The 23,532-nt window shown below is 50.0% G+C and overlaps 1 protein-coding gene across 2 annotated transcripts in view; it reads right to left on the bottom strand.

Moving 5' to 3' along the window:
* USP30 (ubiquitin specific peptidase 30) overlaps window positions 1-20,648 on the bottom strand; it is a gene marked incomplete at both ends in the record, with an annotated part of 32,876 nt that extends 12,228 nt beyond the window's left edge. The window contains 8 exons of one of the 2 annotated variants that reach the window (XM_080717663.1): window positions 219-278; window positions 2,319-2,413; window positions 3,722-3,767; window positions 4,556-4,654; window positions 7,723-7,826; window positions 11,084-11,266; window positions 12,773-12,882; window positions 20,566-20,648. In XM_080717663.1, coding sequence (XP_080573789.1) covers window positions 219-278; window positions 2,319-2,413; window positions 3,722-3,767; window positions 4,556-4,654; window positions 7,723-7,826; window positions 11,084-11,266; window positions 12,773-12,882; window positions 20,566-20,648 — 780 coding nt within the window. The remainder of the gene's footprint in view (window positions 1-218; window positions 279-2,318; window positions 2,414-3,721; window positions 3,768-4,555; window positions 4,655-7,722; window positions 7,827-11,083; window positions 11,267-12,772; window positions 12,883-20,565) is intronic. The other variant, XM_080717664.1, reaches the window with a different exon arrangement.
* Window positions 20,649-23,532: the final 2,884 nt, after the last annotated feature.

Here is a 23,532-nt window from a genome sequence, read left to right as displayed (position 1 = left end):
GTGTGTGTTGCCAAAGTGGACATTTCTGTAGCAAGAAAAAAAAAATCCACCTTCCTCCCCCCATGATCAGGCCCTGGTAGCACAGCCTGGAGCTCAGAAGCGCTGAATCCTGTGTCCGAAAAGCACATGGTATCTCAGCCACACAGACCGCCCCAAAGACATCTGAGGTGGAAACGTCTCTACAACAGACCCCAAATAAAGCACAGCTCGGTACCTACCCAGGTGGCAGCTGGGATGCTTAATGAAAGGCTGTCAAAGGTGTCAAATCGGACAGGACTCTGCAAGAAATATTACAGAACACCAAGAGGAGGCTCAGATTCCAGACAGCACACGGAAGATATAACCACAAGACAGTTTAATGTCTAACTGCCCACCACTAACATAGACCTGACGTACTGAGAAGCAAATTCCATTAAAAACAGCCGGATAAACTTAAAAGCTACACTAAGGCTCAAGGGTGGCTTGGAGAATCATACGGACCACACCTGCCCCAGCAACTGGGGATTTTACTATGGAAGTGACCATGAATATAACTTCAAGGCATTCCATCACTCCTCTGCTTCGAACAGCAAACTATGAATACTTGAAACTTTCATGGAATAAGCAAACACATTATAAGCATATCCATGGAACGAAATACTGTATTAAAAGTAATACAGAAGAAGCCAGGTGTGGTGGCACACACCCATAAGCCCAGTACTTGGGAGGCCGAGACAAGAGGGCTGCAGGTTCGAAGCCAGCCTCAGCAACTTAGCAAGACTGTCAAGCAACCTAGCAAGATTGTTTCAAAATTAAAAATAAATAAAAGATAAATAGATGAATAAATGGGTTGTGGGTATATCTCAGAGATGGAAGGTCCCTGGGTTCAATCCCCATCACCCCCCCACAGTAATATAATAAAATATGTGATTAGGAAAGCCGGGCGTGGTGGCGCACGCTTGTAATCCCCGCGCTTGGGAGGCGGAGACAGGAGGATCGCGCAGGTTCGAAGCCAGCCGCGCTGGCGTAAGAGACCCTGTCTCAAAAAATATATATATAAAAAATAGGTCTGGGAGTGTAGCCCAGCGGTAGAAGGGCTTCCAGGAACCCCAGAACCACCAAAATAAATAAATAAATAAATAAATATAAAAATAAAAATAAAAATAAAATAAAATATGTGATTATATTGGAAGGTGTTTATGTTATGTTATTATTATTATTTTTTTTAAACCAGATAATACTGGCCGGGCGTGGTGGCGCACGCTTGTCGTCCTCGCGCTTGGGAGGCAGAGACAGGAGGATGGCGCAGGTTCGAAGCCTGCCGCGCTGGCTTAAGAGACCCCGTTTCCAAATAAAAAGTATAAAAAAATAGGTCTGGGAGTGTAGCCCGGAGGTAGAAGGGCTTCTAGGAAACCCAGTACCACCAAAATAAAAATAAAAATAGTTCAAACACGAGTCATCAGAGTAATGCTGATCAAAACAACGAGACGGCAGAGAACAGAACCACTAAAACAAAACGTCAAGGAAGGGAGGGCACCAAAGTACCCGCAGCCACGTGCGATGATGGGTTAATATCCGAAACGCATAAGAAACTCACACAGGTCGACAGCACCCCGAAACAAACAAAAACAACATGGTTTCAAGAGTGGACAAAGGACCCACAGAGACCTCTTTCCAAGGACAGAGAGGTGGCCAACAGAGGTACGGAAAAGCGCTCCTCACCCCTGACCGTCGGGGAAGTGAAACATCGCCCCACCCTGCCCGGTGGCGTGCAAGAGACAAGTGACAAGCTCTGGCAGGTGTGCAAATGAAACTGGTGCCGTCATTTTGGGGAAAAAAACAAACATGGAGATTCCTCAAAAATTTAAAAATAGGACTTCCACGTGAGCCAGCAATCCCTCAGCAGGGCGTCTGCCCGAGGAGACGAAGCTTCCGTCTCGGCACTGTTCACGGTGGCCGGACGTGGGGACAGTCCAAGTGTAAAGACAAAATGGAACGAAACCGGCCCTGAACCTGTGTGTCCACCGTGAGCCTAAACCCAACCACAGGACTCCAAGTGCCGCTGGCCCGCCAGGTCTGCTCCCGGTGCAGGGGCGGAGCGCTTGGCTAGCAGCACAGTGCCTCGGGGTCCATCCCGCCAGACAGCGAGTGGGGGGATGCCAAGCGAGGATCCAATAAGAGGATGGCCCGGGGGGGCGGGGAGCCAGCCCACTGGGTGCAGAGCCCAGGCAATCAGAAGTGCTGTCCACCATGGGCAGCCACACACTCGAGATGCTTTCATGAGCCCAGGCTTGAAGGCAAACCCCACTGGAAACATGGGGGGTCGGGCCTGCGTTTACCTGGTGTTCACAGTGTTTGCAGACCATATTGCTAGTAAGTCTTCCATGAAAAGGATGCTGAGATTTCCAGTGACCGGTCGTGGGGTGAGGAGACCCTGGAATGCAAAGCGTCTTCTGGTGTGCCGCTCTGTCCTCAAAACACACCCTCCTCTTTACAGCGGGGACTCCCTCCCCATGGGGACACCTCTTGGAAAGTTCATACAGAGGGCCTTCCTCCTTGGCTTCCATCACACAGACACCCCATGTCTTCTATAGGTTTTTTTTTTTTTTTTTTTGGCAGTACTGGGGTACCTCCGAGCTACAGCCCTATTATATTTTTATTTTGAAACGGAGTCTCACTAAGTTGCTGAGGTTGGAATTGAACTTGTGATCCTCCTGTCTCAGCCCCCCCAGTACTAGTATTACAAGCTTGTGCCACCATACCCAGCCAGACACATTTTTAAGAGCAATATGTGTTTAGTAACATCTTCTAGCTAGGTGAGCTCATGCCTGTGATTTTAGTATTTGGGAGGATGAGACAGGAAGATCGAAGATTCACAGCCAACCTCAGCAACGCAGAGAGACCCTCTGCACCTTAGTGAGACCCTGTTTCAAAATTAAAAAAAAAAAAATTTAAAGTTAGGTCTAGGGGTATAACTTGGAGGCAGAATGCCCCTGAGTTCCAAACCTAGTATCATAACAACAACAACAACAACAACAACAACAACATCTTCTTATACACATATGCTTAAAATGCTAGGGAGGGCAAAAGAAAGGTACAAGTGGGATGGACTTCTGAGATGGCCAGAGTAAGCAAGCTGCAAAGAACCGGGGTTTCCTCGGGCCGGGCTGGCGGGGGGGGCCTCGGCCCCGAGGGACACGGCTCTGGAGCCGGGCAGCCTGCGCCATCCCAGCTCTGATCCTTACTGACGACCCACCTGGAGGCCGTTTCATCTCCCTAAGTCTCACTGACGGGAACGGGGACAACTTCTGTCTCACTGTCCCCAGAATCGCCAGCTGCACGGGGCGCCGCGCCTGGAGAGGTCTGCACTCGGGAAGGGCTCGTTCCTGTGCTGCTCGGGCACAGGGCAGCCACGTATCAACCTTGTTCTTTAACTTTATCTCTAAGGAAGATAGTGGGATGTCGTGGAGACACCGAGGACAGATTCAGCCGAGTTGTTCCCAGGAACTGAGATTCCAGACGCAAAAAGAAAGACCTTGCTGGAAATCACGTGAGTCGCCTGGAGGGGCCCAGGCGGCCTGGTGTGGGGGCGCCGGGAATCGGCAAGAGCTGTTTCTGAAACCTAAGCTCCTTTGCAGGCACATCAGACTTCAAGCAGGGCTGGGTGTTACCAGGAAAAGTCAACACATTTTAAAATAAGCAGATTGCTGTCGTGTGTAAAAGCACGTGTCTCAGGTGTTACCTCTCGTGTGGCAGGTGACTTGTTTGGGAGTAACTTCGGACGGCAGCTGTAAGGAAAAAAAAGAGGAAACAGATGGAAAAGCCGCTGTGGTCCCTTTAGCCGCCTGCACCGCCCCAGTGCAGAGCGTCTGCCCTGACTACGCCATGCCAAGCCCGCTCTCAGCCAGGCCGCAGCCGACAGCAGCCTCGGCCCTCCTCTCTGGTTGGCTCCAAGCGCCCTGCTCCATCAAATGCAACTGGAACATACTTTTCTCTCGGGAATAGCTCCTCCCTTTACCGGCAACTTTTACCCCCTCCCCAGATAGTACACGTGAGAGGGAAATGACGACTCACTTGGCAACTCTACGGCCCTTGTTCCCTCTATTAAGCAGAGGAAAACAACACGACCTTTGTTCTCAAAGCCAGTACAAATTGTGGCCATGATTTATTTTTTTCGGTACTGGGGATGGATCCCAGGGGCATTCTACGTCTGAGTTATGCCCAAGCCCTATTTTTATTCTTTATTTTAAAGCAGGGTCTCACTAAGTTGCGGAGGACCTAAGTCGACAAGGCTGGCTGTGAACCGCAATCCTCCCGTCTCAGCCTTCCAAGTACTGGGATGTCAAGTGCGCGCCACCGCGCCCGGCTCGCGGATGCTTTAGAAGGGCTGACATCTCTAGCCAGAGGCACCAACTGGAATGTGGCGCTGAAGGCCTCCCCAGCCTGCACCCACTGCCGGTCTTTACTGAATCTTACGTTTCTATGTTGAAGGTTGCACAGAGATTTTACTTTTGTTTTCTCTCTTAGTAAATGTCCTTAAATTGCCTTAAATGTATGAAATACATTTGTTGTTTACCTCCAGAGAATGCACATCGAACAGGTGTGTGACCCTCGGCTGACGGTCCCGCTCATCTTCCAGCGAAGAGGTAATGACGTGAAACAGCTCGTGGGCATCCTGTCAAAGGGGGCGTCCTTGAGAGGCCGGCCAGGCGGGCCGGGCTGACCCCACAGCTAACGTGGGCGGAGTCTGCTCTCCCCCGCCCAGGGCCGCACTTGCTGAATGAAGACCGGCATGTTCTAGGTGCTTCCTCAACTCTGAGGCCCACGAGGAGTCGGCTGCCTTCAGGCCAGCAGCCCCCGGCCTGTGTCTGCTCTACTGAGACGCCTTGACTTTTACCCACCCACTTTGAAGGAGCTCTTTCTTTTTGAACTGTGGCAAAACACACACCCCATCAACATTGCTGATTCCCCCTCTTGAGTGTACATCAGAGGCATGGAGTGTGTGCAGTGCCGCGCAGCCCCCACCCACCCTCAGACCCCTCCATCCTCCCCAACTCCAGCCTCCCGAGGCCGTCCCCGTCTCGCGACCACCACGCCTGCCGCGTCCTGTCTCCAGAACTGTGCAGGGCTGGGTCCTGAGGTCGGTGGCGTTCCCGCTACTTGGTCTCTGGCGGCTGGCTGACTGCACTGAGCACCGTGTGCTCGGGCTTCGCCCAGGCAGCAGCACGCGTCAGAACCTCCATCTTTCTGAAGGCTGAAGATGCCGCACCCCATGGACACCTTCTCTGTCTGTTCATCTACTGGGGGACACCTCAGGCTGCTTCTGCCTTTTGGCTCCTAAGAACAGCACCGCTAGGTTCACAGGCGCACCCACCGCAAGCCCTGCTTCCACTACTCAGTGCGCGCCCAGAGGCAGAACAGCCGGCTCCCGGCGCAGGAGACTGTTCTCAAGGGACCGTGACAGGAGTAACCCCTTACAGGCCGCCGTGAGGATGCGGAGCCCAACGCACTGCCCGCTGCTCTAGCTTTACACACAGAAACGAGTCGGCTGTTGACTGGACAGATCACCAATGATGCCGCGTGGACCAGGCCCCACGACAGGCGCTCTGGACTCCTTCAAAGAGCAAGAGGTTGACCGCAGACACATATGCTGACTTCCCTCCCTGTGTGCTAGCACGGCCAGGCCTGGGGACGGGCGCAGGCCGAGGATGGTGGGAGCGCCACCAAGGAGTGGCGTGGACTTGGGTGGGCCTTGATGGAGGGGCGGGACTTACACAAGCCTTCTGAGCGCCCTGGGAGCATCCGCTCAGCTGAGCTCAGCGCCCTCGGCTGACAGTGTACAGTTCAGCTGAGTAACTCCAGGCGCCAGAGGAGAAATCAAAGATTATTTTCTAAATGGAAAAACATTTCCACGTACAACTGCATGAAGAGAGATGCACTGTAAGAAAGCAGAGCCACCACCAGCTTCAGGTTCCAGTGGACCCGAGAGTGAGGAAGCCAGCTCCCTTTCCTTGTCTTTGTTTTTTTTTTTTTTTTTTTTTTTTTGGCGGGTCTGGGGATGGAGCCCAGGGGCCTTTGACCTCTGAGCTACATCCCCAGCCCTATTTTTAATTTTTTATTTTGAAACACTGAGTTGCGGAGGGCCTCACTAAGTAGCTGAGGCTGTCTGCGAACTGCGATCCTCCAGTCTCAGCCTCCTGAATGCTGGGATTACAAGTGTGCGCCTCCACGCCCGGCTCCCTTTCCTTATCTGAAACACCTCTCTCCAGCCCCGCCACTCAGGAAAGCCCAGCAACTGTCTCCCCTTCCTGGGGCCTGGATGTGTGCTGCGGTGGCAGAAACAGCCTACACAAAGGGGGCAGGGGCAGGGAGGCCTTGGAGGCGTGCTGGGCAGGCCCCAGGCTGCTGGGGAAGGAAGCCTCCCACCCCTAGCCTGGCCTCTGTGCAGACTTGCTGTTGGTAACAGTGCTCTGGAGAGCAGGAGGCTGGCCGAGGGCCCAGCTGGCGGTGGAGCTGCAGCCGTGGCAAAGGGACACGGGAGTAAAGCCTTGGGACTGCATGGCACTGGCCGGCTTCCGAAGCCCAACGTGTGTCTGTGTGTGTGCGTGCGCACGTGTGTGCAGGCATGCGTGTGTGTGCGTGCACGTGTGTGTGTGTGTGTGTGTGTGTGTGTGTGTGTGTGTTGAACCGGGGGCATTCTACCCTCAACCCCAATCCTATTTTTCATTCTGAAACAAGATTGCTCTAAGTTGATGAGCGTCTCACTACTTGCTGAGTTTGTCCTCAAATCTGCGATCTTCCTATTTCAGCCTCCCAAGTACTGGGATTATAGGTATATGCCACCACACCTGGCACACCTGGCTGAAGACCAATTTTATTTTTTATTTTTTGGAGGTACTGGGGATGGAACCCAGGGGCATTCTACCTCCAAGCTACACCCCCAGCCCTACTTTTTATTTATTTATTTATTTGCTCTTGTGGTACTGGGAGTGGAACCAGGGGCTTTCTACCTTCGGACTAAACTCTCAGACCTACTTTATGTTTTATTTGGAAACAGGGTCTCATTAAGTTGCTGAGAGCCTCACTCAGTAGCTGAGGCTGGCTTCGAACCTGCGCGATCCTCCTGTCTCAGCCTCCCAAGTGCTGGGAATACAAGCGTGCGCCACCGCGCCCGGCTCTTAGTATTCTTTATTTTGAAACAGGGTCTCACTGAGTTGTAGAGGGCCTCACTAAGCAGCTGAGGCTCTCCTTGAACTGTGATCCTCCTATTTTGGCCTCCCGAATGCTGGGATGACAAGCGTGAGTGGCCACGCCCGACTGCTGAAGATCAATTTTTTTAAAAAATGAGGGTCAAATCTAAAAACAGGCCTCACCCGGACCTCTGGGCCTCTAGGGCGAAGCACCTTCCTTTTTCTAAAGGACCCGGGTGTCCCTATCAGCTGTAAGACGACCTTATCTCCGGCGGCTGCCTGTTGATGCCCATCCTGCTACAAAGAGCCGCGCGTCCTCTGGGATCCCATGGGCAGGAGTGGGTGGGAGCGCGCCCCAGAACGCTACTGCTGTCTAATGACAGGAAAAGGCTGGGGTGCGGCTCAGGGGCACAGCACTGGTCAGCATGTTTAGGACACTGGATTTGATCACTAGCAACACACACACACACACACACACCCCGACACGTACACGCAGGCCAGGCGGTAGCGAGCTTGAGCCCGGTCCCAAGGGCAAAGGATTCTCCGTGCTCACCTGCTCTTCAAAGGACGAGATCTGCCATCTGTACATTCTTAAGACATCGAGCAGGCAGCCTGCATCCAGGACCTCGTCCTCAGTCACTTCTTGGCAGGACAAGGCTTGAGACAAAAAAAAGTAAGAACACGACTACGTCCACCAGCATCAAACTGGGCGGCACGAAGCCGCCTCCGGCTTAAGGGCGACAGCCACTGCGGATTAGACCTCTTCCCTTGCTCCTTGTAGCCTATCCACTGCTGAGCAGCTTCTTTTTTGTTGAATGTATCTACTTTTTCACGAGGCTGCTGGCATTTAAACAAAGTTACCGATTTTTGAATCTTCAAATGATCAGTATCTGCATAAATCTCCTTATAAAGTCTTATTGAGTACAACTGTGTGTGTGTGTGTGTGTGTGTGTGTGTGTGTGTGTGTGTGTGTTAGTGGAGACTGAACCCAGAGGCATTCTACCTCCAAGCTAACACCTAGCCCTGTTTTAGTTCTCATTTTAAACAGGGTCTCACTAAGTTGAGACGGGCTGTGCTAAATGGCTGAGGCTGGCCAGGAGCCTGCGATCCTCCTGTCTCGGCCTGCCACATACTGGGATCACAGGTGTGCACTGCCATGCCTGGCAAGGCTGATGGTTTTATTTTGTTTTGTTTTGGTGGTACTGGGGTTCCTGGAAATCCTTCTATCTGTGGGTTACACTCCCAGACCTATTTTATATTTTTATTTGGAAACAGGGTCTCTTAAGCTAGTGAGGCTGGCTTCGAACCTGCGCGATCCTCCTGTCTCTGCCTCCCAAGCGCGGGGATTACATGCGTGCGCCACCACGCCCAGCACAAGGCTGATGATTTTAACTCGCAGTTCTTTGGGCTAGCAGGGCCCTTAAACAGGCATCTGGTCCACGTCCTGCTGGGGGCGCAAGGCCCTGCCCTGCACAGGCTCCTCCCATGGCTGGACTAGGCTTGTTTACCTTCGAGCTTCTGATTATCACCTGAAGAACAGCAGGCTATGTGCTGCCTGAAAGGGTCTGCTGAGCGTTCTATGTGGCGAGAAAAGTAGATTCCAACCTAATAAGCCCAATAAGCAAACATGAACGCTGACCAGCTTGCGGGTTTACAATTCCATCTAGACCAGTGGCTGGCGCTGGCCCTGTGAAGCGCTGCACGGAGGCTCCTGCTGTGCGGGCCCCGGCTCCCCGTGGGCTGGACCAGGACTGCAGAGAACGGGAGATGAAGAGGCAGAGGCCTGGGGCTGGGGCTCCTGGAGTTCAGGGACTCCCCAGTTAGGCAGGCGCCTCTTTCTTCTCTTGGTTTGCAGTCAGTGGACTTGAGGGTGAGTCCTGTAGACAGCGCGGGGACCGGCGGCCCAGGCCCCAGCCCCTCCCTGCCCTGAGACGGGACACGGGGGAAGCCGCAGCCCGGGCAGCTCTGCAGATGCAGAGGCCCGAGGCTCCCACGCGGCTATCAGTTTATATGCCCTGAGCCAGATTTTATCCTCCCGAACAAAAGGAGCAGAGCTGAGAAAGGAAATGTATCTTCTTCAGACTCACAGAGATAGAAAGGGGGACGTGGTCCCCAGGGCTGGCGGGGGAAGGGAGCTGTTGTCTGGTGCTCTGACAGGTGCAGTTGCAGGAAAAGATGGAGAGTTTGGGAAATGGACAGTGGGTTTGTTGCAGAACAATGTCACTGGACGTAATGCCACTGAACTACACGCTTAAGAATCATCAAGTCCAGCAGGGCGTGGTGGCACACGCTTGTCATCCCCACGCTTGGGAGGCGGAGACAGGAGGATCGCACTGGTTCGGAGCCAGCCTCGCTGGCTTAAGAGACCCTGTTTCCAAATAAAAATATAAAAATAGGTCTGGGAGTGTAGCCCGGAGGTAGAAGGGCTTCCAGGAACCCCAGTATCACACACACACAAAAATCATTAAGTCCCATAAGTAATCCTAGTACCTGGGAGGCTGAGACATGAGGATCGCAGGTTCGCAGCCAGCCTCGGCAATTTAGCAAGGCCCTCCGCAACTCAGTGAGACCGTTTCAAAATAAAAAAATAAAGCCGGACATGGTGGCTCACATTTGTAATCCTAGCATTCGGGAGGCTGAGACAGGAGGATCGTGGTCGGAGGACAGCCTCAGCTACTACTTAGTGAGGCCCTTTGCAACTCAGTGAGATCCTGTTTCAAAAATAAAGAATAAAAAAAAGTAGGGCTGGGGGTATAACTTGGAGGTAGAATGCCCCTGGGTTGCATCCCCATACCACATACACACACAAAAACAACCAAGTAATGCCCTTGGGTTCAATTCCCAGTCAGTCAGTCTGTCTGTCTGTTCTGTCTCTCTCTCTCTCTCTCGTTAAAATTGCAATCTTCTTTTTGCAGTAGTGGGATTAAGCCCAGGGCCTTGCATAGACCAGGCAGAGCTCTGCACTGAGCTGCCTTCCCAGCCCTTTTTCTTTCTTCTGAGACAGGCTCGCCCTAAGCTGCCCAGCTCCCCGTGAACGTGCAATTCTCCTGCGCCAGCCTCCCGAGCGACTGGAATTACAGGTGTATGCTACCACGTCCAGACAAAATGGCAAATTGAAGGTAGGGCTATCTTACAATTTAAAAAAGGATATGGGCAAGTAATTCAGAGAAGACAAAATATATAAGGCCAGTAACCTCACAAATGGACAAAAGAGGAAACAGCGCTACGGGGACCGGGACGTACACATTTCTGGTGTATATTACATACTTGGCTATGAAAAACACGATGTGCAAGGCTATGCCTCTGAGCTACACCTCTAGCCCTACTGTGTTTTAAATTTTGAAACAGGGTCTTACTAAGTTGAGGAGGCTGGTCTTGAACCTGCTGTCCTCCTGACTCAGCCTCCCAAGTACTAGGATTACAAGCGTGCGCCACCACGCCTATCTAAAATTTGAGTACTTCTTACAATCAAATCATGTACATGAGCTGGGCGTGGTGACGCACGCTTGTAATCCCAGCACTTGGGAGGCTGAGACAGGAGGATCGCACAGGTTCGAAGCCGGCCTCAGCTACTGAGTGAAGCTCTCAGCAATTTAGTGAGACCCTGTTTCCAAATAAAATATAAAATAGGTCTGGGAGTACACCCCGGAGGTAGAAAGCCCCTGGGTTCCATCCCCAGTACCACAAAAATAAGAAAGAAAGAAAGAAAGAAAGAAAGAAAGAAAGAAAGAAAGAAAGAAAGAAAGAAGGAAGGAAGGAAGGAAGGAAGGAAGATAGATATGTATAATGTTTGTATCTATCAGGCTTTTGGGCTTTTGCGTGGCAGTCTCTATGACCTTTTTCTCCAGGAGAGCCATCAGCCCTCCCTGGGCCTCCGAGCGCGTGCGTGCCCCCAGGGAGTCAGCGCGGGGTACCTTTCAGGAGGTGCAGCAGCGTCAGAGACAAGTACTGGTGCCGGGGCGGCTCCTTCTGGCCCCGGGTGTACTGGGTGGTGAACTCTTCCAGCCACCTGATGAAGGCGGGGCAGGCCGACAGGCCCTGGAGCAGGGAGTTCATGAAGCACGTGTTGCCCAGGTTCACGAGGCCGGGCACGAGCCCTGCAGAGTCAGAGAAGAGAACGGCTCGCGGCTGGACCCGTGCTGGAGCCAGAGCTTCTGCACGGAATCCCAACCTGAGCAGGCTCTCATGCGCTGAGGCCTGGGGCTCGGACCTGCTGCTCCTGGTGGACGGGAGCTGGAGGCCGGGCTGTGTGGCCTCTGACACCCAGCCCGGGTGGGCACGGCGCGGGCCGTTCTTAAACATGTAAGAGCGTGCAGTGCCCACGCCCTCGCCTCTCCCTTAGTCTCTAATAAGAAAGCAATGCTTCTCAGACCAGAAGACAAGTGCTCTCTTGTTACTGTCCCGGGACAACGGCTTTGTTCTGATAACAATCACCGGGAAAGACATCGCTCTCCCAAGCCTACCAACCTTTCTGTAGAGACGAACAAAATCTCAGCTAACTCCCTCGTGTGTGTGTGTGTGTGTGTGTGTGTGTGTGTGTGCTCATGTGCGCGCGTGCTGGGGATGGAACCCAGGGGTATTCTGGTAAAAATCTCTTTGCAAAGTAATTGTGTGTGTGTGTGTGTGTGCGCGCGTGCTGGGAATGGAACCCAGGAGCATTCTACCTCCGAGTCACAACCCAGCCCTATTTTTTTATTCTTTGGTGTTGGAACAGGGTCTCACTAAGTTGCGGAGGGCCTCACTAAGAAGCTGAGGCTGGCTGTGAACCTGCGATCCTCCCGTCTCTGCCTCCCAAGCGCGGGGATCACAAGTGTGCCCCACCACCCGGCTTGAAAACCTTTTTAAAATGAAAGTTCTCAAACATGCCTGAAAACGTATAATGAACCCAATAATAACCACCCTCAGCTTTAACAACGATCAAATCGGCCACAGCTATGCCTTTCTCTCTCTCTCTTTTTTTTCTTCTAATCAATAAGAACAACATTTACAAAAGGGCCATTTAGAAAATAAGAAAATAAAACTTTTTGTTAATGAAGAAACCGTCTTAAAACTTTTATTATCACTGGCAGCTCGTCAGAGAAGACACAAAGGCATGACGTAACGCATCAGCTGTACAACTCAAGACGCGGTCGCCGTGTCCGGGAGGACACAGAGGCGGTTACGCGGCTTGAGCCCTGCCATTCCAGAGCACGCCTTGAATCCAAGTCCGGGAGGTGCCGGGATTGAAACCCTTTTACCAGGCGGGAAGGAACGAGTGGGTGTAAAGGCACATCCCCAACCAAAGCCCTTGTCTTAAAGATACAAGAAGAGCCGGGCGTGGTGGCGCACGCTTGTCATCCCCGTGCTTGGGAGGCGGAGACAGTTGGATCGCGCTGGTTCGGAGCCAGCCTCGCTGGCTTGAGACCCTGTTTCCACATAAAAATGTTAAAAAAATAGGTCTGGGAGTGCCCGCGGGAGTGTATCCCGGAGGTAGAAGGGCTTCCAGGAACCCCGGTGCCACCAAAAAAATAAAAAGATACAAGAAAAAAAAAGCGCCCCCAGCTTTCTGGAGTGTCTTCAGATGAAGGGCTCCGAGTGGAGCCCACGCGCCATCGCCCCCTTACCTTTCCTCCGCCTCTTTCTTTCTGTAATGGGGCCCCAGATGACGTAGATCCCTGCCGCGAGCGCGGCGGCGATCCCGCCGATCACTCCCCAGTTCTTCATGACTTTATACCTACAAAAGAAAAGAGGGCGGCTCTCCTCCCTCCTCACTGACAGACACAGACACACGGGTGGGGAGGACGGTCACATGCTGTCAAGGTACACGTCACACGCGTGCGCGCGCCTCGGGTGAAAACAGTATCAGGCGATCGCATTATACCTCGAAAGGCGGGATGTTTAGGGACATTAATTGAAATGACAACCGAAGACAAAGTCCAACCTTCCAAATGCCCTGACTCAGAAGAAAAGCAGGAGTCTTCCTCCTGCTAAGCGTCCCACAGTGGACGCAGCACGGTGGACGGCCTATGTGCTGGCCCCAGGGCCTTTGCACTGGTCTTCCCTCTGCCTGGAATGCCCTTCCCCAGATCACTGTTAGGCTCACACCCTCACCTTCTTCACCTCCCCTCGTGTGTGTGTGTGTGTGTGTGTGTGTGTGTGTGTGTGTGTGTGTATGTGTGTGTGTGTGAGTTTGCAGTACTAGGGGTCAAACCCAGAGCCTCATGCATGCTAGGAAACCACTGAACTACATGCCTGGCCCTTTTTATTTTGAGACAGGGTCTTGCTAAATTGATCAGCCTGCCCTTGGACTTGTGATCCTCCTCCCTTAGCCTCCCGAGTAGCTGGTATTAGAGGCAATGCACCTCCATACCTGGATACTTTTTTTAAGCCCAACAGCATTTTACCTCCAAGGCACACCCTAGCCCTTTCCATGACTTTATTTTGAGCAGGCTCTCACTAAGAGTCCCGCTTAGTTGTTGAGGAAAGCCTCGAAGCCGTGATCGTCCTGTCCCTAGTACTAGGATTACAGGAATGCACCACCGTTCCCGGCTATGCCTGGATAATTCTTTTTCCAATATTTAGATTATGTGAACATAGGTTTTTGTTTGTCTGTTTGAGGATACTGGGGATGGAACCTGAGTCTCACACATGACAGGTGAGTATGCTATCACTGAGCTACATCCCCAGCCCTTTTTATTTATGTGTGTATGTGTGTGTGTGTGTGTGTGTGTGTGTGTGTGTGTGTGTGTGTGTTACTAGGAATGGAACCCAGGGGCATTCTACCTCCAAACCACACCTCCAGCCCTATTTTATTCTTTTAATTTGAAACATGGTCTTACTAAGTTGCAGGTGGCCTCACGAAATTGCTGAGGCTAGCCTTGAACCTGTGATCCTCCTGTCACAGCCTCCTACGTACTGGGATGACAAGTGTGTACCACCATGTCTGGCTAGCCCTTTTCTTTTCGTGGTACTGGGGTTCCTGGAAACCCTTCTACCTCTGGGCTACACTCCCAGACCTATTTTATATTTTTATGTGGGAACAGGGTCTCTTCTTCGAACCTGCACGATCCTCCTGTCTCCGCCTCCCAAGCGCGGGGATTACAAGCGTGCGCCACCATGCCAGGCATGGCCAGCCATTTTTTAAAAACTGTATTTTGAGACAGGGTCTCATTTAGTTGCCCAGGCTGGCCTCAAACTTGTAACCCTCCGGCCTCAACCTCCTGAGTACCTGAGATTACAGGTGCATGCCACCATACTTGGCCAAAATTAATTTTGATCTCAGTTCAGCAAACATGGGCTCAGTGACGCGTCACTAGTTCTTACGGCATTTCCCTACTGTCGCAGGTGATGGATTCCAAATACATCTTTTTCTTGCAAAACAGAGTCAACAGGACACACAGAGCCTGGTTTGAAAATGGGGGTCACATTATCCCAGCTTGCTCCTGACTTATTTACTAGGGGGTCATTTGCTTTGTAAGCCTCAGCCTCGGTACAACGGCGACCATCTATGCGACGCAGCTCCCGGGACGGCGGCGAGGATCAAACAGGCGCTAATCCGCACGGTGACACTGAGAGCTTAGCTGTTATAATCATTAAGCGTTATAATCTCAGGCTCGTTCATCAAAGAGCATTTGGGGGGGAGTATTACTGGAAATTTAACTCAGGGGCATTGTACCTCTGAGCTACACCCCCAGACCTATTTTCTTTTGAAACTGTCTTGCTAAGTTGCTGAGACTGGCCTCCAACCTGCTGCCCTCCTGTTTCAGCCTCCCAGGTTCTGGGATCATAGGCATGATCCGTCATGCCTGGCTCAAGTTATTTATTAGTTATTTATTTTGGCAGTACTGGGGATGGAACCCAGGGGCATTCGACCTTCGAGCCACACCCCCAGCCCTATTTTTTTATTCTTTTTTGAAACCGGGTCTCACTGAGTTGCAGAGGGCCTCACTAAGTAGCTGAGGCTGGCCGCGAACCACGACCTCCGGTCTCAGCCTCCCGAATGCTGGGATGACAAAGATGCACCACCACGCCTGGCCCCTGGCTCAAGCCATTCTTGAAGTTTCTGAATGCATCACTCTGCTGACTTTTATACCACACATTCACAAAATGCCCAAAGACGTTACAAAGGCCTGTGACTGACATTCTAAAGCATATAACCAACGCTTTATTTAAAGTCTCTTAATCATAGCCAGGCGTGGTGACGCACTCTTGTAATCCCAGTACTTGGGAGGCTGAGACAGGAGGGTTGCAGTACACAAACAGCTTCAGCTACTTAGTGAGGCCTCCACATCTTAGTGAGGCCCTGCTTCAAAATAAAGAATAAGACTTCCGGGAAGATGGCGACCGAGAAAAGCGGGGCTTAAGAGCCCCGCTAACAACTAATCTCCATTACCACAAAATCAGCGCCTTTCATAGCCAGAAAACACCATCACCAGACAAACAAAAAAATCACCAGGCTCCAGAGAGAAAGCGGACTGAGAATAGAGCTCAGAGCCACACAGGTGATACACCGGCCTCACGCCCAAGGCCGCGGCAGCAGCGCCATACTGCCGGCGGCAGCAGCGACTTCACCGGACGGCTACAGCAAGCCGAGGTGAGCCGCTGTGGAACAGCCAGGCGGGATTTCTCGCCGCAGATAAAATCTAAAGCTCCCAGTGGCTGAGCTCAGCACACGCTGCAGGGATTCAGAGTGGAAATCAAAACCAAGAAGAAATACGCCAGCCTCACGGCCGAGGGCGTAGCAGCGGCGCCATATTGCCACCGGCGGCAGCAGCAGAGAATTCACCGAATCCAGTACACCTACATCTGCGTACTCAAGAACAGTGAGTCAAATTGCGGGCCACAGAGGAGAAATCCCAGTACTGTACTCCCTGGGACTTGACCCAGTGGAGGAGGGGTGGTGGCAGAGATATCACACCATAGGAGAACGTGCAACCTGGCACCCCCCCATAGTCTAAAGCAGCCTCTATCGACTCTCTGGGTCGGAGACTCTGTGATACAACCCAGTAAAGGAGTAGTGGGGTCTGAGATACTACAGACTCGAGATCCAGAACACCTTAAGTGAAGTCATAGTGACCCAAGGGAAGAACCCAGAGAAGGCACAAACTTCCGAAATCATGGGAAAGAGGAATAATACTGGAGCAATGAATGCCCACAACCCCACAACATCAGAACCCGATAAAACAGAAAATCAGAGATTTCTAGAAGATCAAATCAGGAAAATAACTGTAGAAATAATAGAGGTGCTTCGAAAAGGATTCAGAGAGCCAAAAAGAGATAAAGGATGCAATTAATGAAGTAAAGGCCTCATTCAAAGCACAAACAACTGATTAGACCACATGGAGAACAGAATCTCGCTCTTAGAAGATGATCATTCCAAAAATGAATGCATAGTTTCTAATCTAGGAAAAAATATCTGACAGCAGGAATCTGATATTGAAGAAATATGGGCCCATTTTAAGAAACCTAACCTAAGAATAATTGGAATAGAGGAGGGAAAAGAAAGTGAAACCAAAGGGATCAACAAGCTCTTCAAGGAAGTAATAGCAGAAAATTTTCCAAACATAGAGCAAGAGGTCAATACACAGGTCCAGGAAACTTATAGAACTTCCTTTAGACAGGATCGGAGAAGAGGATCCCCACGCCACATAATTGTCAAAATGACCAATGTGGAAGCCAAGCAGAGAATCTTAAAGGCAACAAAAACAAAGGGCCAAGTGACATTCAGAGGCAAATCAATTAGAATCACTCCAGACTTCCCAAACCAAGTCATGAGAGCCAGAAGGGCTTGGAGTAACATATTCCAAACTCTGAAAGAAAACAACTTCCAGCCAAAAATTTCCTACCCAGCAAAACTTTCTATCATATTAGATGGAGAATCCCCGCGCTTGGGAGGCGGAGACAGGAGGATCGCGCAGGTTCGAAGCCAGCCACGCTGGCGTAAGAGACCGTTTCAAAAATATAAAATAGGTCTGGGAGTGTAGCCCAGAGGAAGAAGGGCTTCCAGGAACCCCAGTACCACCAAAAAAAAAAAAAAATTAGATGGAGAAATAAGAAGCTTCCACGACAAACAGAAACTGAAGGAATTTATGTCTTCAAAACCAGCACTAGAGAAAATACTCAAAGAGATTAACTACAAAGAAGAAATAGGTAACAAGATTTTCCATCCAACAGACAACTAAGATTGGTTATCTGTGGAGATTCATTATTTATGTTAGTCTTTTACCTATCTCTAAATGGTATTGTTTGCCTTTATTGTTGGTAATTTTTAGGATTTCTAGTTGGAATATTAATGTACCTTCAGATATAGCATTTGGAAATATTTTATCCCATTCTATTAATAACTGTTAACTCTGTTTACATTGTCTTTGGATATACAATATTTTTTTTTTATTTTTTAGGGAGTTGGTATACTCTTCTGTTGCCTGTGCCATTGAAATCATATCCAAGAAATCACTGCCAATTTCAATGTTGTGAGGTTTTATGACCCAGATTTTCTCCTAAAAGTTTATAGTCTTAAGATTTATATTTAGGTCTTTTATCTATTTTGAGTTAATATTTGTATATGGGATTAGGTAAGGGTCCAACTTTATTCTTTTTCATGTAATTATTATGTTTCAACAATATTTAGTTAAAAGATTATTATTTCCACCACCAAATGTTCGTGGAAACCTTGTCAAAAATAACTTGACAATATAGGGAAGAATTTAGCTCTAGGCTTTTATTTAACTCCAGTGGTTTATATATCTGCCTTTAGAATAGTACTACACTGTTTCAATTACTGTAGCTTTATATGGTTTGAAATCAGAAAATATATATCTTCTAGCTTTGTTCTTTTTCAAGATCGTTTTGGGTATCTAGAGTCCATTTTCCATATTAGGATATTTTTTTTCTGAAAAATAAATATATAAATATATGATAGTTTCACCTAAAAAAAAATAGGAAAAAAAATATTCTCTGGTAAGAAAGCAAAAAGAAATATTGAAATGTTATCTTTAAGTCATCAAAAGCTTGGTATCAGACAAATGAAGCTGTTATGTGAGATTATCATTTTTAATTTTGGATAAATTGCTATAATACTAGATGTCAACCACTAAGCCAAGCATGGGAGGGAGGGATGGGGAGAGAATGGGGTGGGGATCGGGTGGGGGCTGACTGGGCGTTGTGTGCATGTATGTCTACAAAAGTTTGTATCCCACTATGATGAATACAGTGCACCAATAAAAAAAAATAAAATAAAAATAAAAATAAATAAAGAATAAGGCCGGGCGTGGGGGCGCACGCTTGTAATCCCGGGGCTTGGGAAGCGGAGACAGGAGGATCGTGCAGGTTCGAAGCCAGCCACGCTGGCTTAAGAGACCCTGTTTCCAAATTTTAAAAAATATAAAAAATAGGTCTGGGAGTGTAGCCCGGAGGTAGAAGGGTTTCCAGGAACCCAAGTACCACCAAAATAATAATAATAATAATAATAATAATAATAATAATAACAATAACAACAACAACAACAACAACAACAACAACAACAACACCGGGCGTGGTGGCGCACGCTTGTAATCCCCGCGCTTGGGAGGCAGAAACAGGAGGATCGCGCAGGTTCGAAGCCAGCCGCGCGCGCTGGCTTAGGAGACCCTGTTTCCAAATAAAAATGTAAAAATAGGTCTGGGAGTGTAGCCCGGAGGTAGAAGGGCTTCCAGGAACCCCAGTACCACCAAAAAATAAAATAAAATAATAATAATAATAATAATAATAATAATAATAATAAGAAGAAGAAGAAGAAGAAGAAGAAGAAGAAGAAGGGATAAGAAATAGGGTCGGGGTGTAGCTCGGAGGTAAAATACCCCTGAATTCCATTCCCAGGATTACAAAAAAGTAAAAAAATTTAAATATCTCCTAATCAAACAAATACTTAAGGGTGTTTACATTACACCAGCCATTGTGATAATCTTATCCTCAAAACAACCCTGTGGGAGGTAGATTCTAACTAACATCACTTTTTTTTTTTTTTTTTTTTTTTTTTTGGTGGTACTGGGGTTCCTGGAAACCCTTCTACCTCCGGGCTACTCTCCCAGACCTATTTTATATTTTTATTTGGAAACAGTGTCTCTTAAGCCAGCACAGCTGGCTTCGAACCTACCCAATCCTCCTGTCTCTGCCTCCCAAGCGCGGGGATTACAAGCGTGCGCCACCACGCCCGGCTCACATCACTATTTTTAAAGATGAGAGAACTAGGAGACACGCAATGTGGCCGCAGTGAGCGAAAGAACGTGGCTCTGAATCCACGACGATCGGGCTCCAAAGTCTGTGCTTAAAACCACAAATCTATTGCTGGAAAGATCGGAGAGAAAGGGCCAAACAACAACAACAACAACAACAACCTAAGATGTAAGTGGTGTCTTTGCAAGCTCCATCCCCCTGCAGACGGCCTCACCAGGAGAGCAGCAGGGCTCGGGGAGGCTGCGATTTGGCTCTCCTCTCAGATCCCACATCAGGGCAGCCGTGGGGCCCCAGGCAAGGTCAACAGGAGGCCGGTGTCCCCCCTAAGCAACGGGGGCACTGGAGAGGACAGCCATTGTGGGCTTCCAGCCTGGGCATAATAAACTCTTCAGACCCGCTGCCTTTCCAGAGGCTGGGACCTGAGCAACAGGTCTCTGTCTTGTCGGGTCAGCAAAGAATTGGGTAGCACTCAGCTCTAAATCTTGGGGCATTGGGAGGGTAAGAGGAGAAAGATGGGGTTATGACAAATTTTGGGGTGCAGACTACTGGCAGTTCTAGCAGGAATAAAGAGCCTTGCGCCTTAAGAGGACTGGACAACCTTAAGAGAACTGGACAATTAAGGAGCCTTAAGTGGTGCAGGAACCCCGATAATAAGAATCTTTCTCAATACTAATAAGACTGGGGGCCCAGACAGAAGTGGGGTTCCTCGCAGGCCGGGGGAGGGGAAGGCTGGCAAGAATAGGGGTACGGATAAAACGGGGGGTGTCTCGCAGGCCTGGGGCACTTAGAAGGTTGTGAGAACCGTGGCGGCGTTGGGGAGCCGGGTCAAACTGGGGAGTCTTGACAGTTCGGGAGCTGAATGACTGGGGGGCTCGGCATGACGGCAGGAGTCCTAGAAGGGCTGGGGGAGGGGCTGGCAGGCCGGGGAGGCGCCCAGAGGACTCGGGGCCCAACGAGGCGGGCGCCTCGGGGTCGGGACCCTCCAGGCTAGAGGAGGAGGAGCCGTGGCGGGTGGCAGCCCTGGGGGGCGCGGGCAGGATGGCGTGGCCGCAGGCTGGAGGCCCTGAAGCCCGGCACCCCCGCCGCCCCGGGGCCGGGGCCTCGGAGCCTTCAGGGCGCGGAAGCCTTCGGGGTCCCTCGGGCCGAGCACCGCGTCCAGGGCGTGGAGGGGCCGCCGCAGGCCCCGGCCCGCCCCCGGCCTCACCTGACGGCCGCCCCCGTGCGCAGGAAGCGCTGGATGGCCCTGTCAGCCGCCGTCATCGCCGCCTGGGTCCCGGCGCTCAGCATCCTCGCCGCGCGGAGGCCAGCCGCCGCCCCCGCCGCCGCCGCAGCACCGCTCCGAAGGCTCCCGGCGCGGCGGAACCCGCGGCCGCAGCCCCGCCTCCTCGGCGGAAAGTAGGCCGCCGGACGGGCTCCCGGGGACCGGAAGTAGCGGCCGCCGGAGCACAATAGCTGACGGACCAAGTCTCTGTTTTTCCTTTGGCCCTTAGCAACAGGCTCGGGCGTCGGTTGCTAAGGGAGGCCCGGGACCGCTGCCTTTTGGGATTTCACCCAGACTCCACTCACAAATGCAGACGCCCCACTTCCAGGAGAACCCCTGGGCCTTGCGTTCAGTGTTGGAGAGGGAGGACCCCTTCCAAAAGTGGGACCAGGCCTCTACTACCATTATTATTGTTGTTATTATTATATATATTTTTTGCAGGTCTGGGGATGGAACCCAGGGGCATTCGACCTCTGAGCTACACCCCCAGCCCTTTTTTTTTTATTCTTTACCTTGAAACAGGGTCTCACTAAGTTGCAGAGGGCCTCACTAAGTAGCTGAGGCTGTCTGCGAACCACGATCCTCCTGTCTCAGCCTCCCAAATGCTGGGATTACAAACGTGCGCCACCACGCCCGGGTGTTGTTAATTTTTTGTGGTACTGGGAATTGAACCCAAGAACATTCTACATCTCAACTACACCTCCAGCTTTATTTATTTATTTATTTATTTATTTATTTATTTATTTTGTGATACTAGGGTGGAACCCAGGGGCTTTTCTACCTCCAGGCTATACTCCCATACCTATTTTGTATTTTATTTGGAAACAGGGTCTCACTAAGTTGCCGGGAGCCTCACTAAGTAGCTGAGGCTGGCTTCTAACCTGTGTGATCCTCCTTTTTCAGCCTCCCGATCGCTGGGGTTACAAGGGTGCGCCACCATGCCTGGCTATTCTTTATTTTTAAACAGGGTCTAAGTTGCAGAGGGCCTCACTAAGTAACTGAGGCTGACTGCGAACCTGGGATCCTCCTGTCTCAGCCTCCCAAGTACTGGGATTACAAGTGTGCACCACCACACCCGGTTTACTACCGTTATTGTTATCATGGAGTGCAAATAGGTCTCAGAACAAGGACGTTTAGTGAGCACGTGGCCATCTCAGAAGACATCAATAGGAAACCCAAGATCTTTAATAATGTGATGGCCACCAAACTTACTGTGTGCCTGGGTGCTAAGTATGTATTGCTAAATCCCTGATTCACATTGAACCTTCATCTCCACCCTAATGTTACCCACATTTTGCTTTCCAGGAAACCCAAGCAATTTAGAGCAGTTGTAAGTCCTGATGCAGCTTGGAAGAGATGGAATGGAACTTGGCCATCAAGTCTCTAAAATAGTGCTAGCCAACAGAAATAGAACAGGAAGCCACCATAAGATAATTTTAAAAATTTCAAGCAGCCCTTTATAAAGCAAAAAGCAAGAGGTGAAGTTAATTTTTTTTTTTTTTTTTTTTTTTTTTTTTTTTTTTTTTTTTTTTTGCGATACGGTGGATGGAACCCAGGGCTTTCTACCTCCGAGCTACAGCCCCACCCTATTTTTTTATTCTTTATTTTAAAACAGGGTCTCACTAAGTTGCAGAGGGCCTCACTAAGTAGCTGAGGCTGTCCATGAACCACGATCCTCCTGTCTCAGACTCCCAAATGCTGGGATTACAAGCGTGAACCACCACACCCAGAAAGAGGGGAAGTTAATTTTAACAATATATTTTATTTGATTCAAAATACTGTCATTCCAGCCAGATGTGGTGGTACATGCTTGTAATCCCAGTACTTGGAAGGCTGAGACAGAATGCTCCTAGGCTCAAAGCAAGCCTAAGCAATTTAGTGAGGCTGTCAGCAACTTAGACTATTCCAAATAATAAAAAGGAATGGGGTGTAGAAAAAATTACAAAAGTGATCATCCTTCACTGGTTCTTGATCTTAACGGACACGTTTTCAGTCTTTAACCATTGAGTATATAACTAGCACTGTTTTCAATAGTAAAACATTGGAAGCAATCTAAATACCCTGCAAAGCTATTCTATACAGACACAGCAGGGTACCATGTAGTTATAGAAACAGTAAGCCAAGCCAGGCGTGGTGGCGCACGCTTGTCATCCCAGCATTCTGTAGGCCGAGACAGGAGGATCGCGGTTCACAGACAGCCTCAACTACTTAGGCCCTCTGCAACTCAATGAGATCCTGTTTCAAAATAAAGAATAAAAAATTGGGCAGGGGGTGTAGCTTGGAGGTCAAATGCTTCTGGGTTCCATCCCCAGACCCGCAAAAAAAGAAAGAAAGAAAGAAAGAAAGAAAGAAAGAAAGAAAGAAAGGAAGGAAGGAAGGAAGGAAGGAAGGGTAAGCCAGCTTTTCAGATGCTGTGGCGCACACCTAGATTCCCAGACTCCAGCTGCTGAGGCAAGAGGATGGTCTGTTCCAGACCAACCTGAGCAACTTAGCGAGACCTTATCTCAAAATAAAAAATATTTGCCGGGCGTATGTCACTCACTTGTAATCCCAGTACTTGGGAAGCTGAGACAGGAGGATCACAGGTCCAAGGCCGGCCTCAGGTACTTAGTGAGGCCCTCTGAAACTTAGTGAGACCTTGTTTCAAAATAAAGAATAAAAAATCAGGCTGGGGGTGGAGCTAGAAGGTAGAATGCCCCTGGGTTCCATCCCCAGTAGTAACACACACACACACACACACACACACACACACACACACACACACACACACACTGAAAAGGCTTGGGATGTTAGCTTCATGGTAGAATAACCTTGGATTAAAAAAAGAAAAAGAAGCCATCTCTTTGTGTATGGCTGTGCATTGTTTGTGTGCTATTAAGGAAAATTCTAAGATGTATTATTACGAGAAAA

Source organism: Muscardinus avellanarius (assembly GCF_963383645.1).
Source record: "Muscardinus avellanarius genome assembly, chromosome: 21".
In the NCBI taxonomy this organism is placed as follows: domain Eukaryota; kingdom Metazoa; phylum Chordata; class Mammalia; order Rodentia; family Gliridae; genus Muscardinus; species Muscardinus avellanarius.
This window is presented reverse-complemented; position numbering and strand designations above follow the sequence as displayed.